The sequence below is a fragment of the Saccostrea cucullata genome, unplaced genomic scaffold (assembly GCF_032062105.1).
Source record: "Saccostrea cucullata isolate Sc308-1 unplaced genomic scaffold, CSIRO_AGI_Scuc_v1 ctg5579, whole genome shotgun sequence".
NCBI classification, from domain to species: domain Eukaryota; kingdom Metazoa; phylum Mollusca; class Bivalvia; order Ostreida; family Ostreidae; genus Saccostrea; species Saccostrea cuccullata.
The window spans coordinates 16,179-37,125 of NW_026929555.1; the positions used below are offsets into that span (position 1 = coordinate 16,179).

General features: G+C 33.5%; 2 protein-coding genes across 2 annotated transcripts; both read right to left on the bottom strand.

The window, feature by feature from the left end:
- Positions 1–1,461: 1,461 nt before the first annotated feature.
- Positions 1,462–5,001, bottom strand: LOC134281214 (golgin subfamily A member 6-like protein 26). The gene is made up of 13 exons (XM_062763693.1): positions 4,918–5,001; positions 4,290–4,361; positions 3,980–4,063; positions 3,791–3,886; positions 3,575–3,658; positions 3,361–3,447; positions 2,958–3,044; positions 2,528–2,611; positions 2,308–2,394; positions 2,096–2,179; positions 1,891–1,977; positions 1,568–1,672; positions 1,462–1,476 (listed from the first exon to the last, which is right to left on the bottom strand). Exons 1-13 carry the CDS (start codon positions 4,999–5,001, stop codon positions 1,462–1,464), a joined length of 1,056 nt encoding a protein of 351 aa, XP_062619677.1.
- Positions 5,002–11,607: 6,606 nt separating this feature from the next.
- Positions 11,608–13,263, bottom strand: LOC134281215 (E3 ubiquitin-protein ligase TRIM36-like). The gene has a single exon (XM_062763694.1). The coding sequence runs from the start codon at positions 13,261–13,263 to the stop codon at positions 11,608–11,610; it is 1,656 nt and encodes a 551-aa protein (XP_062619678.1).
- Between the last annotated feature and the right edge of the window lie 7,684 nt (positions 13,264–20,947).

Below are 20,947 nucleotides of genomic sequence, written 5' to 3' on the forward strand. Positions count from 1 at the left end.
TTTATAAATTCTCTTAAAGCTGTGTTGTACATTATGAAAAGAAAGACAAATCAATACGATTGTAAAATTTAATTTCGATAAGTATGGTTGATATAATTCTCAAGACGCTAAATAAATACACACATCAAGTGAGCTTTCCGTAAAAGATTAATAATGATATTTCAAACAATTTATCCTTTACTAATAGATTGATAATGGACTTCTCATCATAGGGGTACTTTACAACGAAATATATATACATAACAGTATTCAAGCTCAAAAGCCCATAAAACAATACAAAATAGGTGCTAGCAGAGCAAACACGGACCTCCAAATCATCGGATGTGGGATCAGGTGCCATGGAGGAGTGAGCATCCTCTGCCGACCGGTCACATCCGTCGTATGCTCCTTGTCATGATCGGGATATTCTATACTAAGTATATCAAAGTACAGATGAACTTCGGTCTCTCGAATACCATGGATATATTGAATTGATTTGATGGTCCCAATTACTTATTTTGTAAGTATTTTTAACGTTATATGTTTTGAATCACCAGAATTCTCGAAGTTTTTGCTCAGTTTTATTGAGTTTGAGATAACTAAGTTTGACTGTATTTGTCCAAGTTCAAACCGAGGAATTACTGGAGATCTAGGCATGACCATGGTATATCTTCTTATTTGGAGCTTTGAATTAGTCTGAATTACTCCAGAAATCTGAGTCCATGCAATTGATATACAAATAAACACATCAAGAATGCAATTTTACACATTTTATTTTTTAAAAATGATAAAAAATGATAAATAGAGAAATTAAAATGTAATGTAGTGATGATCGATCGTAACAGAAGTTTGTTTTTTGTCCAAGTTATGTTCAGCCGAAAATTATCAATGAATATCTTAAGTTTCCTCATGAGGTTCCATACACACAGTCTCTTATTTTAAACCAAATAATTTCCTAAGCCTTCCTCTGAAAGACTTCTTTTTTGGTGGAGTGGGCACCTGAATAATAAAAAAATATTGTCATATATAAAATTTAATTTAATTTGATATATTTTTTAATATAATACATGTAGATATAAAAAAGTAAACACATGGCTAGAGTGAAATGTCTTGACATGAGGTATGATAGCATGGTGCTTTTTCTTGTTTGTCTTTTTTTATCAATCTAAATTCATTGAAAGACATCACATAAATGCATAAAATACAAATTACACGTTCTACATACCTGTCCTACACTTGAGGTACAGTGGTCATTCTTAATCTCTGTTTCCTTGTGGCATTGTGTAGTCTCAACATCCTAAAAAGGAAGAAGGTATTTTGTTGAGCACTTTTAATAAATATTAATACTTTTCAACAAATATTAAGCCATGAAGTCATCTTTGCTCACAAGGTTTTCTGATCTCCGCTCTCCTTACACACAATAGATTTATATGAAAGAACATTGCATAATTAGCATCTCCCATAGATGGTACATACATCATGTTAATGTTGATAATACTACAGTATACATATTTTCATGGATATTTTTGCACAGAAAAAAACTTCCAAATGATTTCTACACATTACTAGTAATGTATCAAAATCTTACCTGTGGAGAGTTGTTTTTAAATGTGTCCACCTTGAACATGAAAAGCTTTCTAGGGACAAATAAATCTTCTTCCTCGTCTTCTGGGTTGGTGCCTTTGTTGAATTTCTATAAAATAAAAAACCCTTCATTAAGGTACTTTGCAGAAATATTTAGATTTTTTTTGTTTGTTTTAACTGTACATGTCAAAACTATGAAAATCATTTAGTATATAAAATTTTATCTTATTCTTTCTTATGTTATCTTCTCAAACCATTTCTGTTCCTATGCTCCACAATTGTTGGGTGCCAAAGATATAAATAAATGGCATTCACATGAAAACTTACTATCAGCTCTTTGTGAATAGCTTTCCAAATTGTCTCCCTTCTTTCTTCTCTCTCATTTCTGCTCTTCAATTCTCTTAATGCCACTACCTGAAAAACGAATTTATCAAAACTAATTTACAGATCACATTTTTTAAAAATTGGGAATAATCCCATTTTCAGTTCTTGCATTATTGCAATCAGTAACAGTAATATTTGGCATATTTACCTTAAGCTCTTTCAACATCAGCGCCATCATTTCCTTCTGTTTCGTGTTCTGTTTTCTCTCCAAATTTTTCTTTGTCAAAACTGCCTATAAGAAAAATTTCAATAAAATTAAAATTATATTAAACAAGCTAGACAGGACCATTAAAATTTAGAACATAATCAAAAAGTACAAATATATAAAATAAATTAAGGATGAAACACATTAAAGTTTACCATCAACTCTTGATGCATCTCTCTCTGAATGGTATTCCTTCTTTCCTCTCTCTCACTTCTTTTCTCAAAATCTCCTGACGCCACTACCTAAAAATCAAATTTTTTCAAAATCTATGAAAAGTTTACTTTTTTTTTCAAAAATTATGAAATCCCCCACCTGCCCATTTTTATCAGTTCATGGAACATTGCAACCAATGATAGTAACATTTGGCATATTTACCTGAAGCTCTTTTAACACCTCGGACATAATCTTCTTTTGATGATTGAATTCTATTTTCTCTTGATCCCTTTTAACTGAAACTACCTGTATGAATATAATTAAATAAAGAAAAATTAGTTTTTTATATCAGAGAAATTTGATTACAAATATACTAAAAGTATATGATTAAATATTTGGTGCCTTTGTTGAATTAATAATTGGAACCCTTCATTAAGGTACCTTGCAGAAATATTAGATTTTGTTTTGCTTTTTTCAATTTTACATGTCAAAGCTATAAAAATTATGTAGTCAGTCTTTTAGATGTAAAAGATTTTATCTTATTCTTTCTTATGCTATCTTATTAATCCATTTTTATGATATTTTCTAATTTTATCTCTATGCTCCACATTTTGGATACCAAAAATAAAAAGACATTCACATGAAAACTTACCATCAGCTCTTTGTGAATAGCTTTCCAGATTGTCTCCCTTCTCTCTTCTCTCTCATTTCTTATCTCCAAATTTCTTGATGCCACTTCCTGAAAATGAAAATTTATTAAAACTTATTAACAGTTTAGGGTTTTATTTTAAAACAATTGCGAATAAATAATCCAATTCTAGTTTTTGCATTATTGCAATCAATAACAGTAATATTTGACGGTATCTTTCAAATCACATTGTTTCCTTCATGCCATCTTGTTCTGTTTTCTCTCCAAATTTTTCTTTGTCAAAAGAAATATTTTCAATAAAATAAAAAATAGACAAAGCAAGCTAGACAGGAGCATTAAAATTTAGAACATAATCAAAAAGTACAAATATATAAAAAAAAATTAAGGAAAAAACACAACACATTACCATCAACTCTTGGTGCATCGCTTTCTGAATGGTATTTCTTCTTTCCTCTCTTTCACTTCTTTTCTTAATTTCCTTTGATGCCACTACCTGAAAATCCAAATTTATTAAAACTTATTGAAAGTTTACCTTTTTCAAATATTATGACCCCCCCCATCCATTTTTTATCAGTTCCTGGAACATTGCAATCAATAATAGTAACATTTGGCATATTTACCTGAAGCTCTTTTAACATCTTCGACATGGCAGTCTTTTGATGATGGAATTCTATTTTCTCTTGATCCCTTTTAACCAAAACTACCTGTATAAAAATAATTAAATAAAGACAAAATTAAATTTTTATATCATAGAAATTTAATTGCATATATACAAAAAAGTATAGTATGATTAGATACATGTGAAAGAGCATATATTTTTTGAATTCAAAATTTACCTTTAATTCTTCGTGGATTGTCTTCCAAAATTTCCGCGATTTTTCTATGGCAAGAAATGTTTGCCTGAGCTTCACGATCTTTTTAGGGGCTTCTCTCTGTAATACAATTAGAAAACACTTATTCATCAATCTACAAAGAAAAAAGTTTATATTATTTTGCATCTTTTAAGAAATCTACACAGTACGTACCATTAGTTCTTCCTGCATCTTTTCTTTAAGCTTTATTTGTGGCGCCATTGCTTTCAATTCTGATTCCATCTTTAATAAGTTTTTCTATATAAACAAACAAATATTAAATTAATAAATGAAATAAATAGATAAATACATTCATGAATGTTATCAAATTGATCTATTATAAAAGGAGAGAGTGTGCATGCATGGGCTTTGTCATTGTCAATTTCACTGCATGGATTTCAATAGATAATATATTTAAAAATGTAATCAAATAATCTTTCAAAATGTGCTCCTTTGTAAATTAAAATGGTAAGCACAGCATTACCTGTCTCTCTTCTTCTTCTTCAACAATCTCTACCCAACTTTTCTCAAATTTTAGAATCTCTTTCTTTGATTTCTGAAAATAAAAATTCACTAAAACATCTTTACTTGTCTCCAGCTATCTTTATCTCCGATGATATAAGATAGGTTTACTCTTGTACACAAAATGGTTGATACGTAAATGATGTACATATAGTTGTGTTTTACCGCTTGTAAGTTTTTGTCAAAAGGCATGGGTCTAGCATTTTGTTCTATTTATATTTATTGTCTTTACTTTAGCCCCCCCCCCCCCCGAAATGAATAAATCCACAGTCTGTAATACTCACCAGGTCTGTTACAACTTCTTCACCAAAGTCCAATATGAGATCTCCGTCTTGTAATAATTAAAAAATACGAAAATACAAAATTTATGGCATAAAACTACCTAAACATAAGGTATAAGTTTGAACCCACTCAAGTAAATAATCGACGTTGCAAAATAATGTTTATTTTAAAACATGGTGTTATTTTGTTTTCAATTTTGTTTAATGTACCCTAAAAACTTGATTTTGCCCCCCCCCCCCCCCGCCTCATCCCTGCAATCAAATCAATTATTTTTTATAGTTTTAGTAAGGAGATTAAGAATGGCTTACAAAAGGGACAGGGAGCATGTTTCTCGGTACATCAGCTGAACGGCACGCCAGCTCGGTCAGAATTTCCTCAAGTCTCTGTTCCATGTTCATTTTCTCACTCACTATACTGCACTCTGAAAAAAAATAAAGCTTTAAAAGTGTTGTTTTTTTTTAAATATAGATACTCCACAAAGAATATTGCAATTAAGATTAACTAAAAACATTGACTCCCATGAGGGAAGGAAACGGGCATTAATGAATATGGAATTTCTATAGTACATGCATTGCTGATAAATTATTTAAAGTTACATAGGTTAAAATTTGATTTCGTAAAATTTTATGCATTTAATTAGAAAATGAAAACAATCAGCATTGACCAATTAACGATTAACATAGATACAGTTTACATTTACAGATCGCCACACAAGGGAGATATTCCATGTACACTGTATGTATGTGAGCGGGTAAAAGGATTTAGACTTCGAACATTATTAATTATGAAATTTCTTCTCAATAGATCTTTAATTAAGTTAAACTAGGTTGACACACTACATTTTAGTTTTAAGGGGGAAAATGGCATACAAAAAATAGCATTTCAATAACGGAAAAGGTTTTACTCACAAATTGCACCTCTGTCGCTTTGTATAAACAAAACTAAACTATGACGTCATAGGTCATCGTTAGAGACCTCAAACGTGACGTAACAAAGTGTTTGTAAATGTATCATTTTGATAGGCACTCTAAATCAAAACTATACTTTCTTTTAATTATACGTATACACATGTATTATGATAATACAATAATTCAAAAAAGTTTATCATTCCAAATACATGTTTTTAGAATGAAAAGGTTTGACATTTAAAGGAAAAACTAATGAAAGGAAAACTGCCAGCGTGGGTATTCTCTAAATTTAATTCGAAAATTGTTTAAGTAATCGGATGTAAATAGATACACAGCGCATAAAGAACTATCAACTTATGAGGCAATTTTCTTTATCCTTACATACCCTTAAAAATGATTTTACTTAAAAGACATTAGGTTAAATCATAGTCTAAAGAATTAACCTGCACATCCACACTATGTTGTCAACAAAACAGAGATGTATTATGACGTCATAATCACAATCAAAGGCCTTTTGATGTTTGAAAACATTTGGGTGATACTGATTTCCGGAATAAGAAGCATAAATTAGGGAATATTGTAAAAGTAATATTTCTTTTAATCTTTATACATTTGAAGTTTGTCAATCCCACAGGATTTTATGTAACATTTGCATATTAGTTTGATCATTCTAATTAAGTGTATAAAAAGGAAATCAAACTATAGTAATTTATCTCCTGGTTCCAAAGTGAAATAAAGCATATATGGGGAAAACGAACAGTATTCAAACACGGACCTCCAGAACATCAGAGGTGGGATCAGGTGCCATGGAGGGGTAAGCATCCCCTGCTGACCGGTCAAACCCACCGTGTGCTCCTTGTCATGATCGGAAAATGACGAAAAATCCGTCGTTAATTCAATGTACGAGGGCCGTTCAAATATTACGCGGAATCTGCTGTTATTTACTCTTACAGACGTCATATAGTTATGAAATTTCACAGAAATATGTATCTTACAGATTCAAATAAATTTTGGGCAAAATTTCTGTATCTAAAAAAAAAATTCTTAAAATTATCACTGGGTTGATATCGCTGATGGGGAGGTACGGAGCAAGGCAAAAACTTTGAAACAAAAGCGTGCGGAATCCAAAATTTGATGCGCCCGGATTTTTTATAATTCGCGTATATTTTTTGACCGGATAACGGGTATTTTTTACGTGCTGCTAATTTTTACTAATTTTTACAGAGTTTTATAAATCCGTAAAATTTGAAAACCACGCGTAAAATTTCACATTTTTTTTATTTTTATAAAACGGCTCGTGTAAATTTTCGACATCACATGTGTAAAAGTAATGCTAATTGTCATTAAGCTCACTCCCTGGAGGCTATATAATTAGTGTACTGGTATTTTGAATACTTTTAAGTCAATCATCAATTGGGATCATAGAGGTAAATCTCAATTAACTTGTAAAAATTATACAAACATCGTCAATTAATTAATCTGTTAGATCTACCTGGTTACTCTTTTTGAGTATTTTTACGAGACGCATGAATTCTGATAATGATTTAATAATTACAGGTCTTCCAATTATACCCATGTTTTCAATCTTTGACACTTTCTTCTGTTTCATTTGCTTTGAATGAAACTTCGTCTTCTTAATACACTGTACATGTATACTTTCACTTCAATTATGATAGTTTGAGTTGTCTCTCTTGTTTTTGGTAAATCCAGACGAGTACGTGGTGTGCCTAGCTACAATGAAGCGCATTGAAGTGGTAAAATTTTCCGTTTGGATGAAACGTTCTGAGTCATGTTTTGAACGTCAATTATTACAGAATGACACGCCCATTTCTTTAGAAACGTACAAGAAATATTCGTGGTAATGTTTTAGGACACCCCACTCTTTACAAAAAGCAACATCAGTTTCACTGAAATCGAGATTTTTAAAGTTATAAGAGAGATTTAGAGAATATATCCACCTGACTATAAAACAAGTATTGCAACGAATTTGTACATAATTATGAATATTATCTGTTTATTGGCGTTTCCATAACACATGTACTGTCCTCTCGAACACGTGCGTACTCTGTGTTTATGTAGGCCGTGAATTTGATTGGATATTATATTTTTAGAATACCTGTTCTACAGGTATTCCAATTTGAACCATGCGACCGATTTTCCTTTCTAAAGAAATGGGCGACATTGTATGACAATCAACGTTCTAAAGATAGCTCAAAACGTTCCATTCCAACGGGAAATTTTACCACTTCAATGCGCTTCATTGTACGTGTTTTATAAAACATGAATAAATGAAGGGTACATGGTTTGTGTATATAAAGGTAAATGATAATTTTTGTTAATACATTATGTAATTTGTGGCATTGTTTATATTGTTATAATTTAATAATCTCTCTCCCCCCTCTCTCTCTCTCTTACATCGCGGGTTTTCGGACACATTATTTGTAAAAAAACGTTAATTTTTTTAAAGTGCTAACAATTAGTGATCTGAAATTTTACATCTGATGGTTTTAATTTTTACGGACCTTTTCAATTCGTAAAAAATTAACGCGTTAAAATTTAAAAACCCTTTTTGACCAAAATTCGTAAAAATTTACACAGTAAAAATTACCGTTATACGGATATTGTTTTTGTTCTATTTTTATGTCTGTCTGTTTGTTTGTTTTGTTTGTCTCCAAACTTTAACCTTCGCCATAACTTTTGAACCATGAAAGGTAGAAACTTCATATTTAGTATGCATACTTATAATGAGGTGCTTTCAGTTGACACCAATATTAAGAGAACCTTGTGACCTTGAATGTGAGCTATATGAATATAAAAATAACTTTTCTGTCTGCAAACTTTAACCTTCGCCATAACAATTAAACCATGAAAGAGCTTAAGGTCCTTCATCTTTAGTATGCAGGTTAAAAGCCAGTACACTAATAAAGTTCTTTTTTAAACACAAAGGTCAATTTATGGTGACCTTACTGTTTTATGCTAAAAATACAGTAGCTTTTTCTGTAACTTTCACCATAACTTTTGAACCATAAAAGTATTTTGTGTGCATAAAATAAAAAAATCAAGTTCTTGTCATTGACACCAATTCAATGACCTGGTGACCTTGACTGTGATCAAAAAATGCTAGAATTTGCTAAAAATGAGCTTTTTAAAGATTTTTGTTACACGAATAAACAGCTTATTGTGTTTCACAAACACAAATTGTTATACACATGTAATTCGTAGATATTTTTTTGACATGCAATTTTCTCAAATGTATCTTTATATTGTTCTAGCATGTATATAAATTTCTAACGTGATATTAGAAGTACTAACAGAAATATGGCGGCCGGTAATAATTTAATGCCATTAGATTCCTGTGAAAACGACTGTGAAAATGACGTCTCCTGAATTGACGGAGCACCACACTTTTGTTAAATTATGTGTAATGTTCGAGATATCGCCAACATAGATCCAAAATATGCATAATAAAACATGTAGTTAATCAGGGTATTTGTCCACAAATATTGGAATTTTAGACCGTTAGACCTCTGTACAAAGGCTATACGGGAGGACGGGAAGAAGATTATGGACGAAAATCTTATCCGGATTGTTAAAAACGTGATTGAGAGTGACCAATGCCACACTTTATCTCATAAATTCCTAGCTGCAGAACGGTAGCTCTCCAAAAAAAATATGTATAAAGCCGTTTTTTGTAAGTATGGAAATGTCCAAGGTCAAAATTGTTGGTTTCAATTGGAAGGTCTTGTCAAAAAGAATTGATATTTGAAATATGAAATTCCTAGTTTCTACGTTTTAAAAATTAGGACCAGAGTAAAATTTTGGATTTTTTTGTGTAAAAATCGGTCAAACTCCAAGGTCAAAGGATCAAGGTTCTTAATATCAAATTAAAGGTCTTGTCACAAGGATTAAATATCTAAAGTAAGAAAGCCTTAGTTCCACCCCTTCAAAATTATATTCAAGCTTGTATTTGAAAAGTAGGCCAAACTTCAAGGTCAAATTCTTGGTATCCAATGACGTATCTGCTCACAAGGATTACATATGCGAAGCATGAAAGCTCTACCGTATCCCGTAAAATTTATGACCAAGGTTAAAACTTTACTTAGTACGGAAATCTCCAAGGTCAAGGCCAAAAGGTCAAAAATTTTGGTACTCAATGAAAGGTGTTGCAACAAAAAAAAACATATATGAAGTAAAAAAAAGTTCTGGTGTTATTGTTCAAAGGATATGGCCAAAATAAAAGTTTGGAATTTTTGTGTAAAAGTGGGTAAAAAGGTCAAGGTTAAAAGATCAAATTCGGTCAAACCCAAATAAAGGTCTTGTCACAAGGAATGCACATGTGAAATATGAAAGTCATAGCTCCACTAAATCAAAAGTTCTGGACAGACAGACAGACGGACACGACAAAAAAATCTATACCCCAAAACTAAGGTAGTTTAAAATTCAATCCTCCACCCCTGTTAACTTTTCAATACTAAACTGATTTTTGCTTCTTTTTCCTAGCCAATCCGCTCAGGGAAAGGATGTGGACCATGGGCCTCTTGTTACAACAAATAACACTCTATATATCACTATTCATGTATTTTTATGAAAATAATGAGTCATTTTAAATATGCTTTCAACCAAATTGTTTTCTATATATCATATAAATTTTTATGCACCCGTAAACGAAGTTTGATTTAGTAGAGCTATGACATCCTTATTTCACAAGTATATTACTTTTGACAAGACCTTTCTTTGGGTTCCATCGAATTTGATCTTTTAACCTTCATCTTGAAGTTCTACCCACTTTCTCACAAAAATTTCCAACTTCTACTTTAGCCATATCTTTTGAACAGTAGATACCAGGATTTTTATACTTCATAAATGTATTCTATGTGGAAAGACCTTTCATTGAGTGCAAACAACGTTGAAATTTTTGACCTTGACCTTGGAGATTTCAGTACTCATAAAAACTATAACATTTGGCATAACATTTAAAAAATAAAAGCTAGGGCTTTCATATACTTCACATATTTAATCCTTATCAGGAGACGCTTCATTGGATACCATGAACTTTGACCCTTTGACCTCGGAGTTTAATTCACTTTTAAAATACAACATTGGGTATAATTTTTGAAGGGTTTGGACTAGGGCTTTCACACTTCATACATCTAATCCCTATGACAAGACCTTTAATTTGATATCATAAACTTTGACCCGTTGACCTTGGAATTTGACCCATTTGAACACAAAAGATCCAAACTTTTACTGTGTGCCCATTTTTAAGCGGTAGATACTAGGAATTTCATATTTCAAATATCAATGTTTTTGGTAAGACCTTTCATTTGAAACTAACAATTTTGACCCTTTGACCTTGACCTTGGAGATTTCAGTAATTACGAAAAAAAACTTTAAACTTTGCCATAAAGGCTAGGGTTTTCATACTTCACGTATGTAATCCTTGTGAGAAGACTTTTCATTGGATATCAACAACTTTGACCTTGGAGAATGACCTTCTTTTTACAAACTTTAACATTGGCCATTACTTTTGAACAGTTAGAGCTAGGGCTTTCATACTTCATATATGTAATCCTTGTAAGAAGACTCTTTCATGCTTCTCATATGCAATCTTTGAGACAAGGCCTTTCTTCAGAAACCAACAACTTTGATCTTTAGACCTTGACCCTAGATTTTGTCCCACATTTAAAAGCGTTAATCATGCTCATAACCTTTGAACAGGTGGTGCTAGGGTTTATATTTCACATTTGTATTTCTTGTGAAAAGGCCTTACTTTAGGTACAAACATATTTGATCCACATTTGAAAAAGCTTGACTTTCGCTACATGTATGTTGCCATACGGGGCATCAGTGTTTCACAAACACATCTTGTTTTTTTTTTCATATTTTCATCACACATTCTGCAGTTTGATTTCCGTCACCTGTTCATTGAGACATTAATTAACGAATTTCAGTTTTTGCTCAAGTGCAACAAGATTAACCCTTTTTCATATATCCGTGCAGTTTACAAGTCGTTAAATTTCTTTACAATTCTAATTCACTCAGCCACAGGGAGATTATATCAGTTACAAACAGTTTATATTAACACATTGTTTACATGTATTTTATTTTCTTCACTTTATAACTGGAACACTCGGCCACAAAGAGGTTATCTACGGTGTCAACACATAAACCCCATGGATGCTGCAGATCACAGTTATCAATGTAACGGAGGAACTGTCCGTCCTGATCTAGGATGTGGATACAGTGTTGGGATGTATCAGTTGTCAGAATGTGACTCTGACTATCTGTTGTGATGCCGTGTGGATCAAAAAATCCTTTGGTAGTGGAGGGATGACCAGTATATCTAAATAGGAGTTTTCCTGCCTGATTAACCACCACTACTGCTCTGGCTCCGTTGTCAGCCACACAGATATTCAGGTTCCTGTTCTCACTGACGTAGCAACAAGATGAATACAGAGGTTTACCTTCACTATTAAATTGAATAGTTTGTTTCTCTGTGGAGCCAGAGTAACGGATAACTTTTGATTGTTTATAATCATAACTGTCCATGGTTACCAGTAGGTCACCAGAGGAGGTACTACAGACATACCAAGGTATCCATCTCTGTAGTCTGATCACTTCCTGTATCTGTTTATTTTTCACTATGTTAACAGTTTTTGTATCATAGTCAGAATAAACTAGATCTCCACTCATTGTCACTGCTATGTCAAGTGCTATGTTCCGTGACTTGGTTTGGATTGACTTCAGTAGTTTACCTTCAAGGTTGAAGAGTTTCAAGATTTTATCATTCCCGCAAGTCCAGATTTCTTCATCACTGAGACAGGAAACACTGTATAGATTATACCGAGTGTCTATGGTGGTGGTGAGCTCTGGTTTATCAAGCAGTGGTTTCACTGGAGGAGAGGATACAGCTTTAGATGTCTTCATTGTGTAGCCATGTTCTTCTTTTGTAATGGAAAATGCTGACAGGGAACCAAACATTTGATTTAGCGTTTCTTTTTTAATTTGATTTGGAGAGAAACTTGGTAATATGACGTTGAATTTAGGAGGTAGAATCCTGAATTCGACATTCTTTGATTTGTAAGCAGATGTAAGGGAGACATCATTGGAGTCCAGTATTCTCTTCAGATCAGCTATGCTTTGTTTTATATCTAAAGTAATCTGTTTGAATTCTTTTTGCTGTTTATTTAGAGCAGCCAAGTGTTCTTTTTTCATCTCATCAATTTCAGATTTCTGTTTGTTGATAATGATGTCAATTTCTCTGTGCAAGTCTTCTCCTTGTTTGGTGACAGCTGTTGTCAGTTTCTCGTAATGTTTTTCCAAGTTGACTTTTTCAGAGTTAAGATCTGATGTAATTTCTTCGTATGTAGGGTAGATATTTTCCTCTAGTTCTTCCAAGTCGTTTTCTAAAATTTTTGGTTTAGAACTGAGTTTCTGTAGAGCATATGAAAAATCGTGTCCTTTATGTTTCCCAGAGTAGATGCAGGTAGAACAGACAGGAATGTCACATTGCTCACAGTAAAGTTCACAATGTTTTTGGGTGTGGTTTGTACATTTTGGGAAGTTAGGAATAGAAGTCCTTTGTTTGTATGGTACCACATTGTGTCTTTTGGATGAATCAGAGAGATGCTCTCCTACACAGGCCTTACACAGGTTAATCTGACAAAGTTCACAATGACTCTGTAATGCAGCTTTTTGACACAGGTCACAGAGGAGGATGTCTTGAGCTCTGTCCAGGGGGTCCATCACTGGGGTTTTGGTCAGTTATTGACTTGATCCTGTAATTAAAGAGTATAGTGAGACTTACATGTTTACAGGAATTAAAGCAATTTTACACAACAACAAGAGATTTAAGTTTTTTGTTTGAAATCCTTTAAGTAAGTATAAATCAGTCGAAGGGAACCTTCTAAATTTTTCATTCCCAATGCAAATTTACATATTCCCTTTCACACAGGACATAACACGCCCACAAACAAACACACGCTCACATGATTGTGTTATTATATCCTCTTCAACTCTGTTGCAAGGGGATAATGATATTTATATTTCATTAAAAAGTTTGTTGTAATTTTTATCATCAGTTGAAGCAAGTATGTATAATGCAGCTATTTAATGCTATACTTTCAATTAATCTATAATTTACGACACTAATTGAGATCATGAATGACAACTGAATAATGTCTTGTCACATGTTATATCTTCTACATATTATTTTGTATTGTAAATACTGCTAATGGTTTTATAATTTCTTATCTTGTAACATATGTTAAATCTTCTACATATATTATCTTGTATTGTAAACGCTACTTTATGTTTTCTTGTAACATGTTACATCTTCTACATATTATTATCTCACCTGAGCCGAAGGCTCAAGTGAGCTTTTCTGATCAAAATTTGTCCGTTGTCTGTCGTCGTCGTTGGCCTTGTCGTAAACTTTTCACATATTCATCTTCTTCTCAAGAACCGCTAGACCAGTTTCAAACAAACTTGCTACAAAGTATCCTTGCGTAAAAGGGATTCAAGTTTGTTCAAATGAAGGGACACGCCCTCTTCTAAGGGGAGATAATTATGAATTAGTGAAAAATTGATGGCATTTTTTAGAAAATCTTCTTCTCAAGAACCACTGGGCCAGGAAAGATGAAACTCATGTGGAATCATCCTCAAGTAGTGTAGATTTAAGTTTGTTCAAATTATGACCCCAAGGACAAAGGTGGGACCACAATGGCAGATCAAAGTTTTACGTAGGAATATATAGGAAAAATCTTTCAAAATCTTCTTCTCAAGATCCATAGGGACGGGAAAGATGAAACTCACGTAGAATCATTCTCAGGTAGTGTACATTCAAGTTTGTTAAAATCATGAACCCCGGGGTTGGGGTGGGGCCACAACGTCTCATCAAAGTTTTACATAGGAATGTATAGGGAAAATCCTTAAAAATCTTCTTCCCAGTATCCAAAGGGACAGGAAATATGAAACTTATGTTAAATCATCGTACGGTAGTGTACATTCAAGTTTGATCAAATCATGCCACCTGGGGGTAGGGTGGGGTCACAATTGCTGATCAAAGTTTTACATAGGAATATATAGGAAAAACCTTCAAAATCTTCTTCTCAAGAACCATCGGGACAGGAAAGATGAAACTCATGTTGAATCATCCTAGGGTAGTGTACATTCAAGTTTGATCAAATCAAGCCACCCGGGGGAGGGTGGGATCAAATTTTTACAGGAATATATTTTATGAAAAATCTTTAAAAATCTATTTAAGATCTATACCCAGATAGCATGACTATGTTGGGCCAACACTAGTAAAAGGTTGTATGGTTGGTGTTGGAGGAACAACGTTGGGCCAACGTTGGACCAATGTTACCATGTCAACCTTCTCGACCATGACAGAATTCCTATGTTGGCCCAACGTTGGTCCAACGTAAGCAACTTCCATTCACTTTACTTTCCAAGGAAGGAAGAATACTAATGTTGGCCCAACGTTGATCCAATGTTTAAAATACACCCTTAAAGAAAGTATCTTTTCAAACTGGTAGTAGTATGTTGGCCCAACGTTGGCCCGATGTTTGTAATACACCCTTAAAGAAAGTGTCTTTTCAAATTGGTAGTAGTATGTTGGGCCAACGTTGGCCCAATGTTTGTATTACACCCTTACAGAAAGTGTCTTATCAAGTTGGTAGTAGTATGTTGGACAAACGTTGGCCCAATGTTTGTGATACACCCTTACAGAAAGTGTCTTATCAAGTTGGTAGTAGTATGTTGACCTAACGTTGGCCCGATGTTTGTAATACACCCTTAAAGAAAGTGTCTTTTCAAATTGGTAGTGTATGTTGGGCCAACGTTGGCCCAATGTTTGTATTACACCCTTACGGAAAGTGTCTTATCAAGTTTTTAGTAGTATGTTGGACCAACGTTGGCCCAATGTTTGCAATACACCCTTACAGAAAGTGTCTTATCAAGTTGGTAGTAGTATGTTGGCCCGATGTTAGCAAGAGTGTTATTTTGTTTAGGTGTTTCAAAGATGGGATATTTATATTGGGCCAACGTTGGTCCAATTAGTATACTGCCAACTAAATGATGGTGTCAATTTTATAATTAGCTGCTGAGCTTTACGTTTGGGACAACGTTGGTTCCGAATATTAATTTAGATGCACATTCTGAAATAATTAAGAGGACATTCTATGTCCATGCTTTTCATTGGATTACTGCTTTTGTTTAGATATGATATATTCAACATTTTAACTTTGAACTTAAGTGATCACTGCACCAAAGAGTGTTTTATTCTATTTTTTGAAATGTGTACATGCTTATTTATGTGTAATAAAACGCTTAAAATTGTGATTTTTTTCATGAGCGTTACATATTCATGAGAATTTAGAGAATACTGAATACATATTAGTTAAAAGTTCACAGGAACAGAATGTGAATCCCAGATAGCAGAACATCGTTGGTCCAATCTTACATTACGGTTGTATTATCGCTGTTGGGTTACCTTTACTGGGCCAACCATGGTCCAACATGGAATGATGAAAGTTGGTTATGTATAATGGGGTCAAGGTTGGGCTAACTGTTGGCGTTATATCATAAAACTATTAACGTGATAGAAAATTTTTGTTGGGGGATTGGCATCGGGCCCCAAGTTGGCCCAATATACCATGAATCTGGTTGAGCATCATGGGTAGAGAACATCCGGGCTACTTGTAATATCCGCGCCATTTTTAATCTGACACGAGCGTAATGTGACTGATACCTTGCATATCTGCATCCACTTTGTAAGTATTTATAATATGTTTGCTTCGACACAGCTTAATTTACGTTTATAGTTTAAACGATATCGTGTACAAATCTGTGTAAATCAGACACGGGGAAGTGCAGAGGCCAAGTGCTGTTGGGTCAACACTATCCCAGATATCATGCTAACATTGGGCCAACGTTGGGTCAATGTCATCGGTTACAATGGGCCAATGTTGGCAAATGACATTGGCCCAGTGTATGTTTGCTCATCGGCCTAATGTTGGCCCGATATATTAGGCCAACGTTGGTCCAATGTAGAGTGTCATTTATTCGCCCAACGTTGCGACAACATTGTCCAAATGAATGCGACATTGGGCCAATATTGGCCCAACGTCAACAAGAACATTGGGCCGATGTTGGCAAATGACGTTGGCCCAATGTAAGTTTGCTGATTGGCCCAATGTTGGCCCGATATATTGGATCAACATTGGGCCAATGTGTATAAACATTTAATTGTCACAAATCTGTATATTAACAAATCCAATAGTCTCTACAATTAGAAATAAATCTACCACCAATCCTACCTGAAAATACAAGGTAGTTAAAATAAATTTTCATGGCTTGTTAAAATTCTTATAATTTATCAAAACAAAATAAAATATCAATGATTAAATTTATTGTTTCTATACAAGAAAAATAAATGAAAGTATAAAATAACAAATGTGTTTTGATACAGTTGAGCAATAAATAATTTACCTCTGATTTAGATTGAAATTTGTGTCTAGTAGAATAAATTTATGAAGTCTACCACTCATTTTACTTATATACACTAAGCGTCGAGCACATGATCAAACATGTTGAACATGTTGAAGTTAAAACAAAATTTATTCAATACTAAAACATAAATTGGGTTCTTTCATTTAAAATTTGTACAGTGTACCGACAAATTTTTCTATACATATATTTTTCTTTGAATAATGATTTATATGGGGCAACATTGAATCAAAATTGGTGTGATGATGATGATCAAGCGTACAAATTTTATGCATAAATACCTTCATTACGCAAGCTAATCGTTTAATCACACCATGAAACAAAAAGACGGTTATTCCTCAATTGACAACTTAAACATATAGTGATATACTTGTAAATTTAATCGTATGTTTCCTCTTTACTGAGAAAAGTAACAAGTGTATTAAGTACTAAATACTACAATTTTAGGCTACTGGAGATTCTAAAAAAGACATTGAGAACACAATCAAAGAAAGGCTAAAGTATGCCAAGGACAGGGATGGGGGAGGAAGAAACGGACAGAAAAGAAAAGAAGGGGGAGGAGGAGACTCGGGAGAGAGAAGAGGAGACTTAGGAGAGGGATCAGATGGAAAGTGGCAGTGCCTAACTTTTTTCTGTTATATACTGTGACATACCGGTAGTTCTACTCTTTTCTGTGTCTGTTTGTCGGTAACAAACATGATGCAGATGCCAGAAACATTTTTTTGTGTAAGTAAACAAAATGGCGGGATTCATTTTGGTATTATTTTAAGAACAGGAGGGCTTTCTTTATTTTTTAGACATGCTTATTGATACCTGCAATTTTCTGAACTTGTGCATAAATTTACATCAGAGAGGGAGTATACAGTCATGTTACCCTATACATGTATCGCTTCAAGAGAGCATCAACTTTTTGTTCTTTATTAATGTTTTCTGCATGCACTGAGCAATAAAATACTCGTATGTTTACTTATAATTTGATTTTATATTCTTTTTCCTCAGTTTTTTTTAATTAATTTAAAGCTACTAACAATGCAATACTTGTTGATAGTAATTCTAAGAGATATTGTGAATATGTAATTAACTATTAATCTAGCATATACTAATATAGTATTAAAGGGCTTTTACCATTAGACTGAACTACAAAACTAGCATAACCAATTATTATATATAGTTTGTTATTCAATTTTGAGGACAAATGGCCAACCAGTGAAGAGCAAATGAGTTGTCCTGATGGCGAGCCAATAAGATTCAAACAAACGTTGGCCCAAAAATGGTGTTTGCCTTATATTGAAAGAATAAGTGGCCCAACAATGACTAAATAATATTGAGTTCGTTGGTCCAACAATAAGCCAACAAGTTGGTCTGATTAAGGGCCGATGAGCAAATTACCGTTGGCCCAACATTAATTGCTTACAATGGCCCGACTATACGAAAACGACGTTTGCCCAATATTGAAAGAATACATTGGCCCAACAGTGGTCCAATATTACCTGTTACATTGGCCCAACAAAAAGCCAACAACTTGGTCTGATTAAGGGCCGATGAGCAAATTACCGTTGGCCCAACATTAATTACTTACAATGGCCCGACTATACGAAAACGACGTCTGCCCAATATTGAAAGAATACATTGGCCCAACAGTGGTCCATTATTAACTGTTACATTGGCCCAACAATAAGCCAACAAGTTGGTTTGATTAAGGGCCGATGAGCGAATTACCGTTGGCCCAACATTAATTGCTTAAAATGACTCAACTGTACAAAAATGACATTTGCCCAATATTGAAAGAATACATTGGCCCAACAGTGGTCCAATATTAACTGTTACATTTGTCTAACAATTAGCCAACATGTTGGTTTGATTAAGGGCCGATGAGCAAATTACCGATGGCCCAATGTTGAATGCATACGGTGGCCCAACATAAGGAGCATTGTTGGCCCAACAAAGGTCCAATAACATCCTGCTATCTGGGTAGGGACAGGAAAAATGAAACTTATGTCTTAAAAATCTTATTCTCCAGAAACATAGGGACAGGAAAGATGAAACTCATGTTGAATCATCCTCAGGTAGTGTACATTCAAGTTTGTTCAAATCATGACCCCCGGGGGTAGGGTGGGGCCACAATGGCCGATCAAAGTTTTATGTAGGAATTTATAAGGAAATGATTTTAAAAAAAATTCTCAAGCTGCAAAGCTATGATCAGTGATATTTATTTGGAAGCATCCTCAGGTTGTGTAGATTCTAGTTTGTTCAAATCATAACCTCCAGGGATAGGGTAGAGTCACAATAGGGGTAGGGAGGGAAACAACGGGGAGTCAAATTCAATTTAAATTATTACTAGTTAAGTAATATATACAAAACAAATGTTTAAAAAATGTTTAAAAATCTTCTCAAGAAATTTCTCATGAAGATATATGAAGTGTTGATATGGAGGCAAGTAGAATTCAAGCCCCCTCCTTCCCTTCCCACCCCTTCCCCTCAGTAAACTTTTTCAATTCGGATCTGATTTGTGCTTTTTCCTAGCTCAGGTGAGCTGATGTGGCCCCTGGACCTCTTGTCTTCTATTGTAACTAAATGCCTGTATTTTTTTCCTTACTAGTATCTTGTTCAAGATTATATCTTCTACATATTATTTTGTATTGTAAATCTACTTGTTTTCTTATCTTATTACATGGTATATCTTCTACATATTATCTTGTATTGTAAATCTACTAAATGTTGTCTTATCTTGTAACATGTTATAACTTCTACATATTATAATTATATTATATCTTATATACTATAAATTATTTTGTCTCACCTCTAAATCCAACATGGCCTCTGAAAATCTCGTTTATTACAATTCACTTCCCTGTCTTCAGATTACTATGTCGCGTGATTTAAATACCTGAACTATCTATATCTGTTTGTGTAGAATAATTTTAGAGAGATTAAAATTATGGTTCGGAAATCACAATTATGAAATTGATATTTTATCCTTGAAAATGAAGCTTCGGGAGTTTATTGGACTCGTCTGTATAGCTGTCTGTAGACATTTTTTGTTTGGAGATGATCTTTTAAACTACTCAGTATATTTTTTTTTAAACTTTATTGAATTGATATGCACTATTTGAATTTGTGGTCATAGTATTTTCAGATTGGTTTTTTGAAGTTTAAAAAAAAAATAAAACATATTAAAAATTTCAGCGTACATAACTTCTTTGACAAAAATTGGAGGAGTAAAAAATCTTCTCTTGGCAAAACTTAGGTACCAAGAAACTATATTCCTTATAGAAAGGTAGGTTGCAAACAGAAATAAGCCTTCACAGTGTACTAGTGTCGTTTTGGATAAGGTCAAGGTCACAGGGTATGATAGTATTAAGTTTCGGACTGGTTTACATTTATGCTATAATACCCACAGCTATAAAAAAAATTAAAACGTCAGTATTAAAAGCCAGTACCTGAGCCAAAGGCTACTTTTGACTCAAAGTATGTCCTAACCCTTACTCAGGTATACATAGTGTAGATTCAAAGTTCAAGTAATGACCCCCGGTTTTAGGGAGGGACCAAAATAGACGATCAAAGTTTTACATAGTAATACAATGGAAAATTCTTTTTCTCAAGAACCATTGGACCAGGAAAAATAAAACATTGTGGAAACATTTCAAGGCCTAGATAGTACGAAAGTCTATTAGGATCAATCTAAAGAGAAAAAATTTAAAAGGCGTAATAACGCCTTTTGAAAAGGCGTAACAGCGCGAATAAAAGGCGTTTTTACGCCTTTCCATTCAAAAAGGCGTTATTGTGCCTTTTAAAAGGGCGTTATTACATCTTTTTAAAAGGCGTTATAACGTCTTTCTAAAAAGCGTTATTACGCCTTTCCATTCAAAAAGGCATTATTACACCCCTTTAAAAGGCGTTATAACGCCTTTTCAGAAGG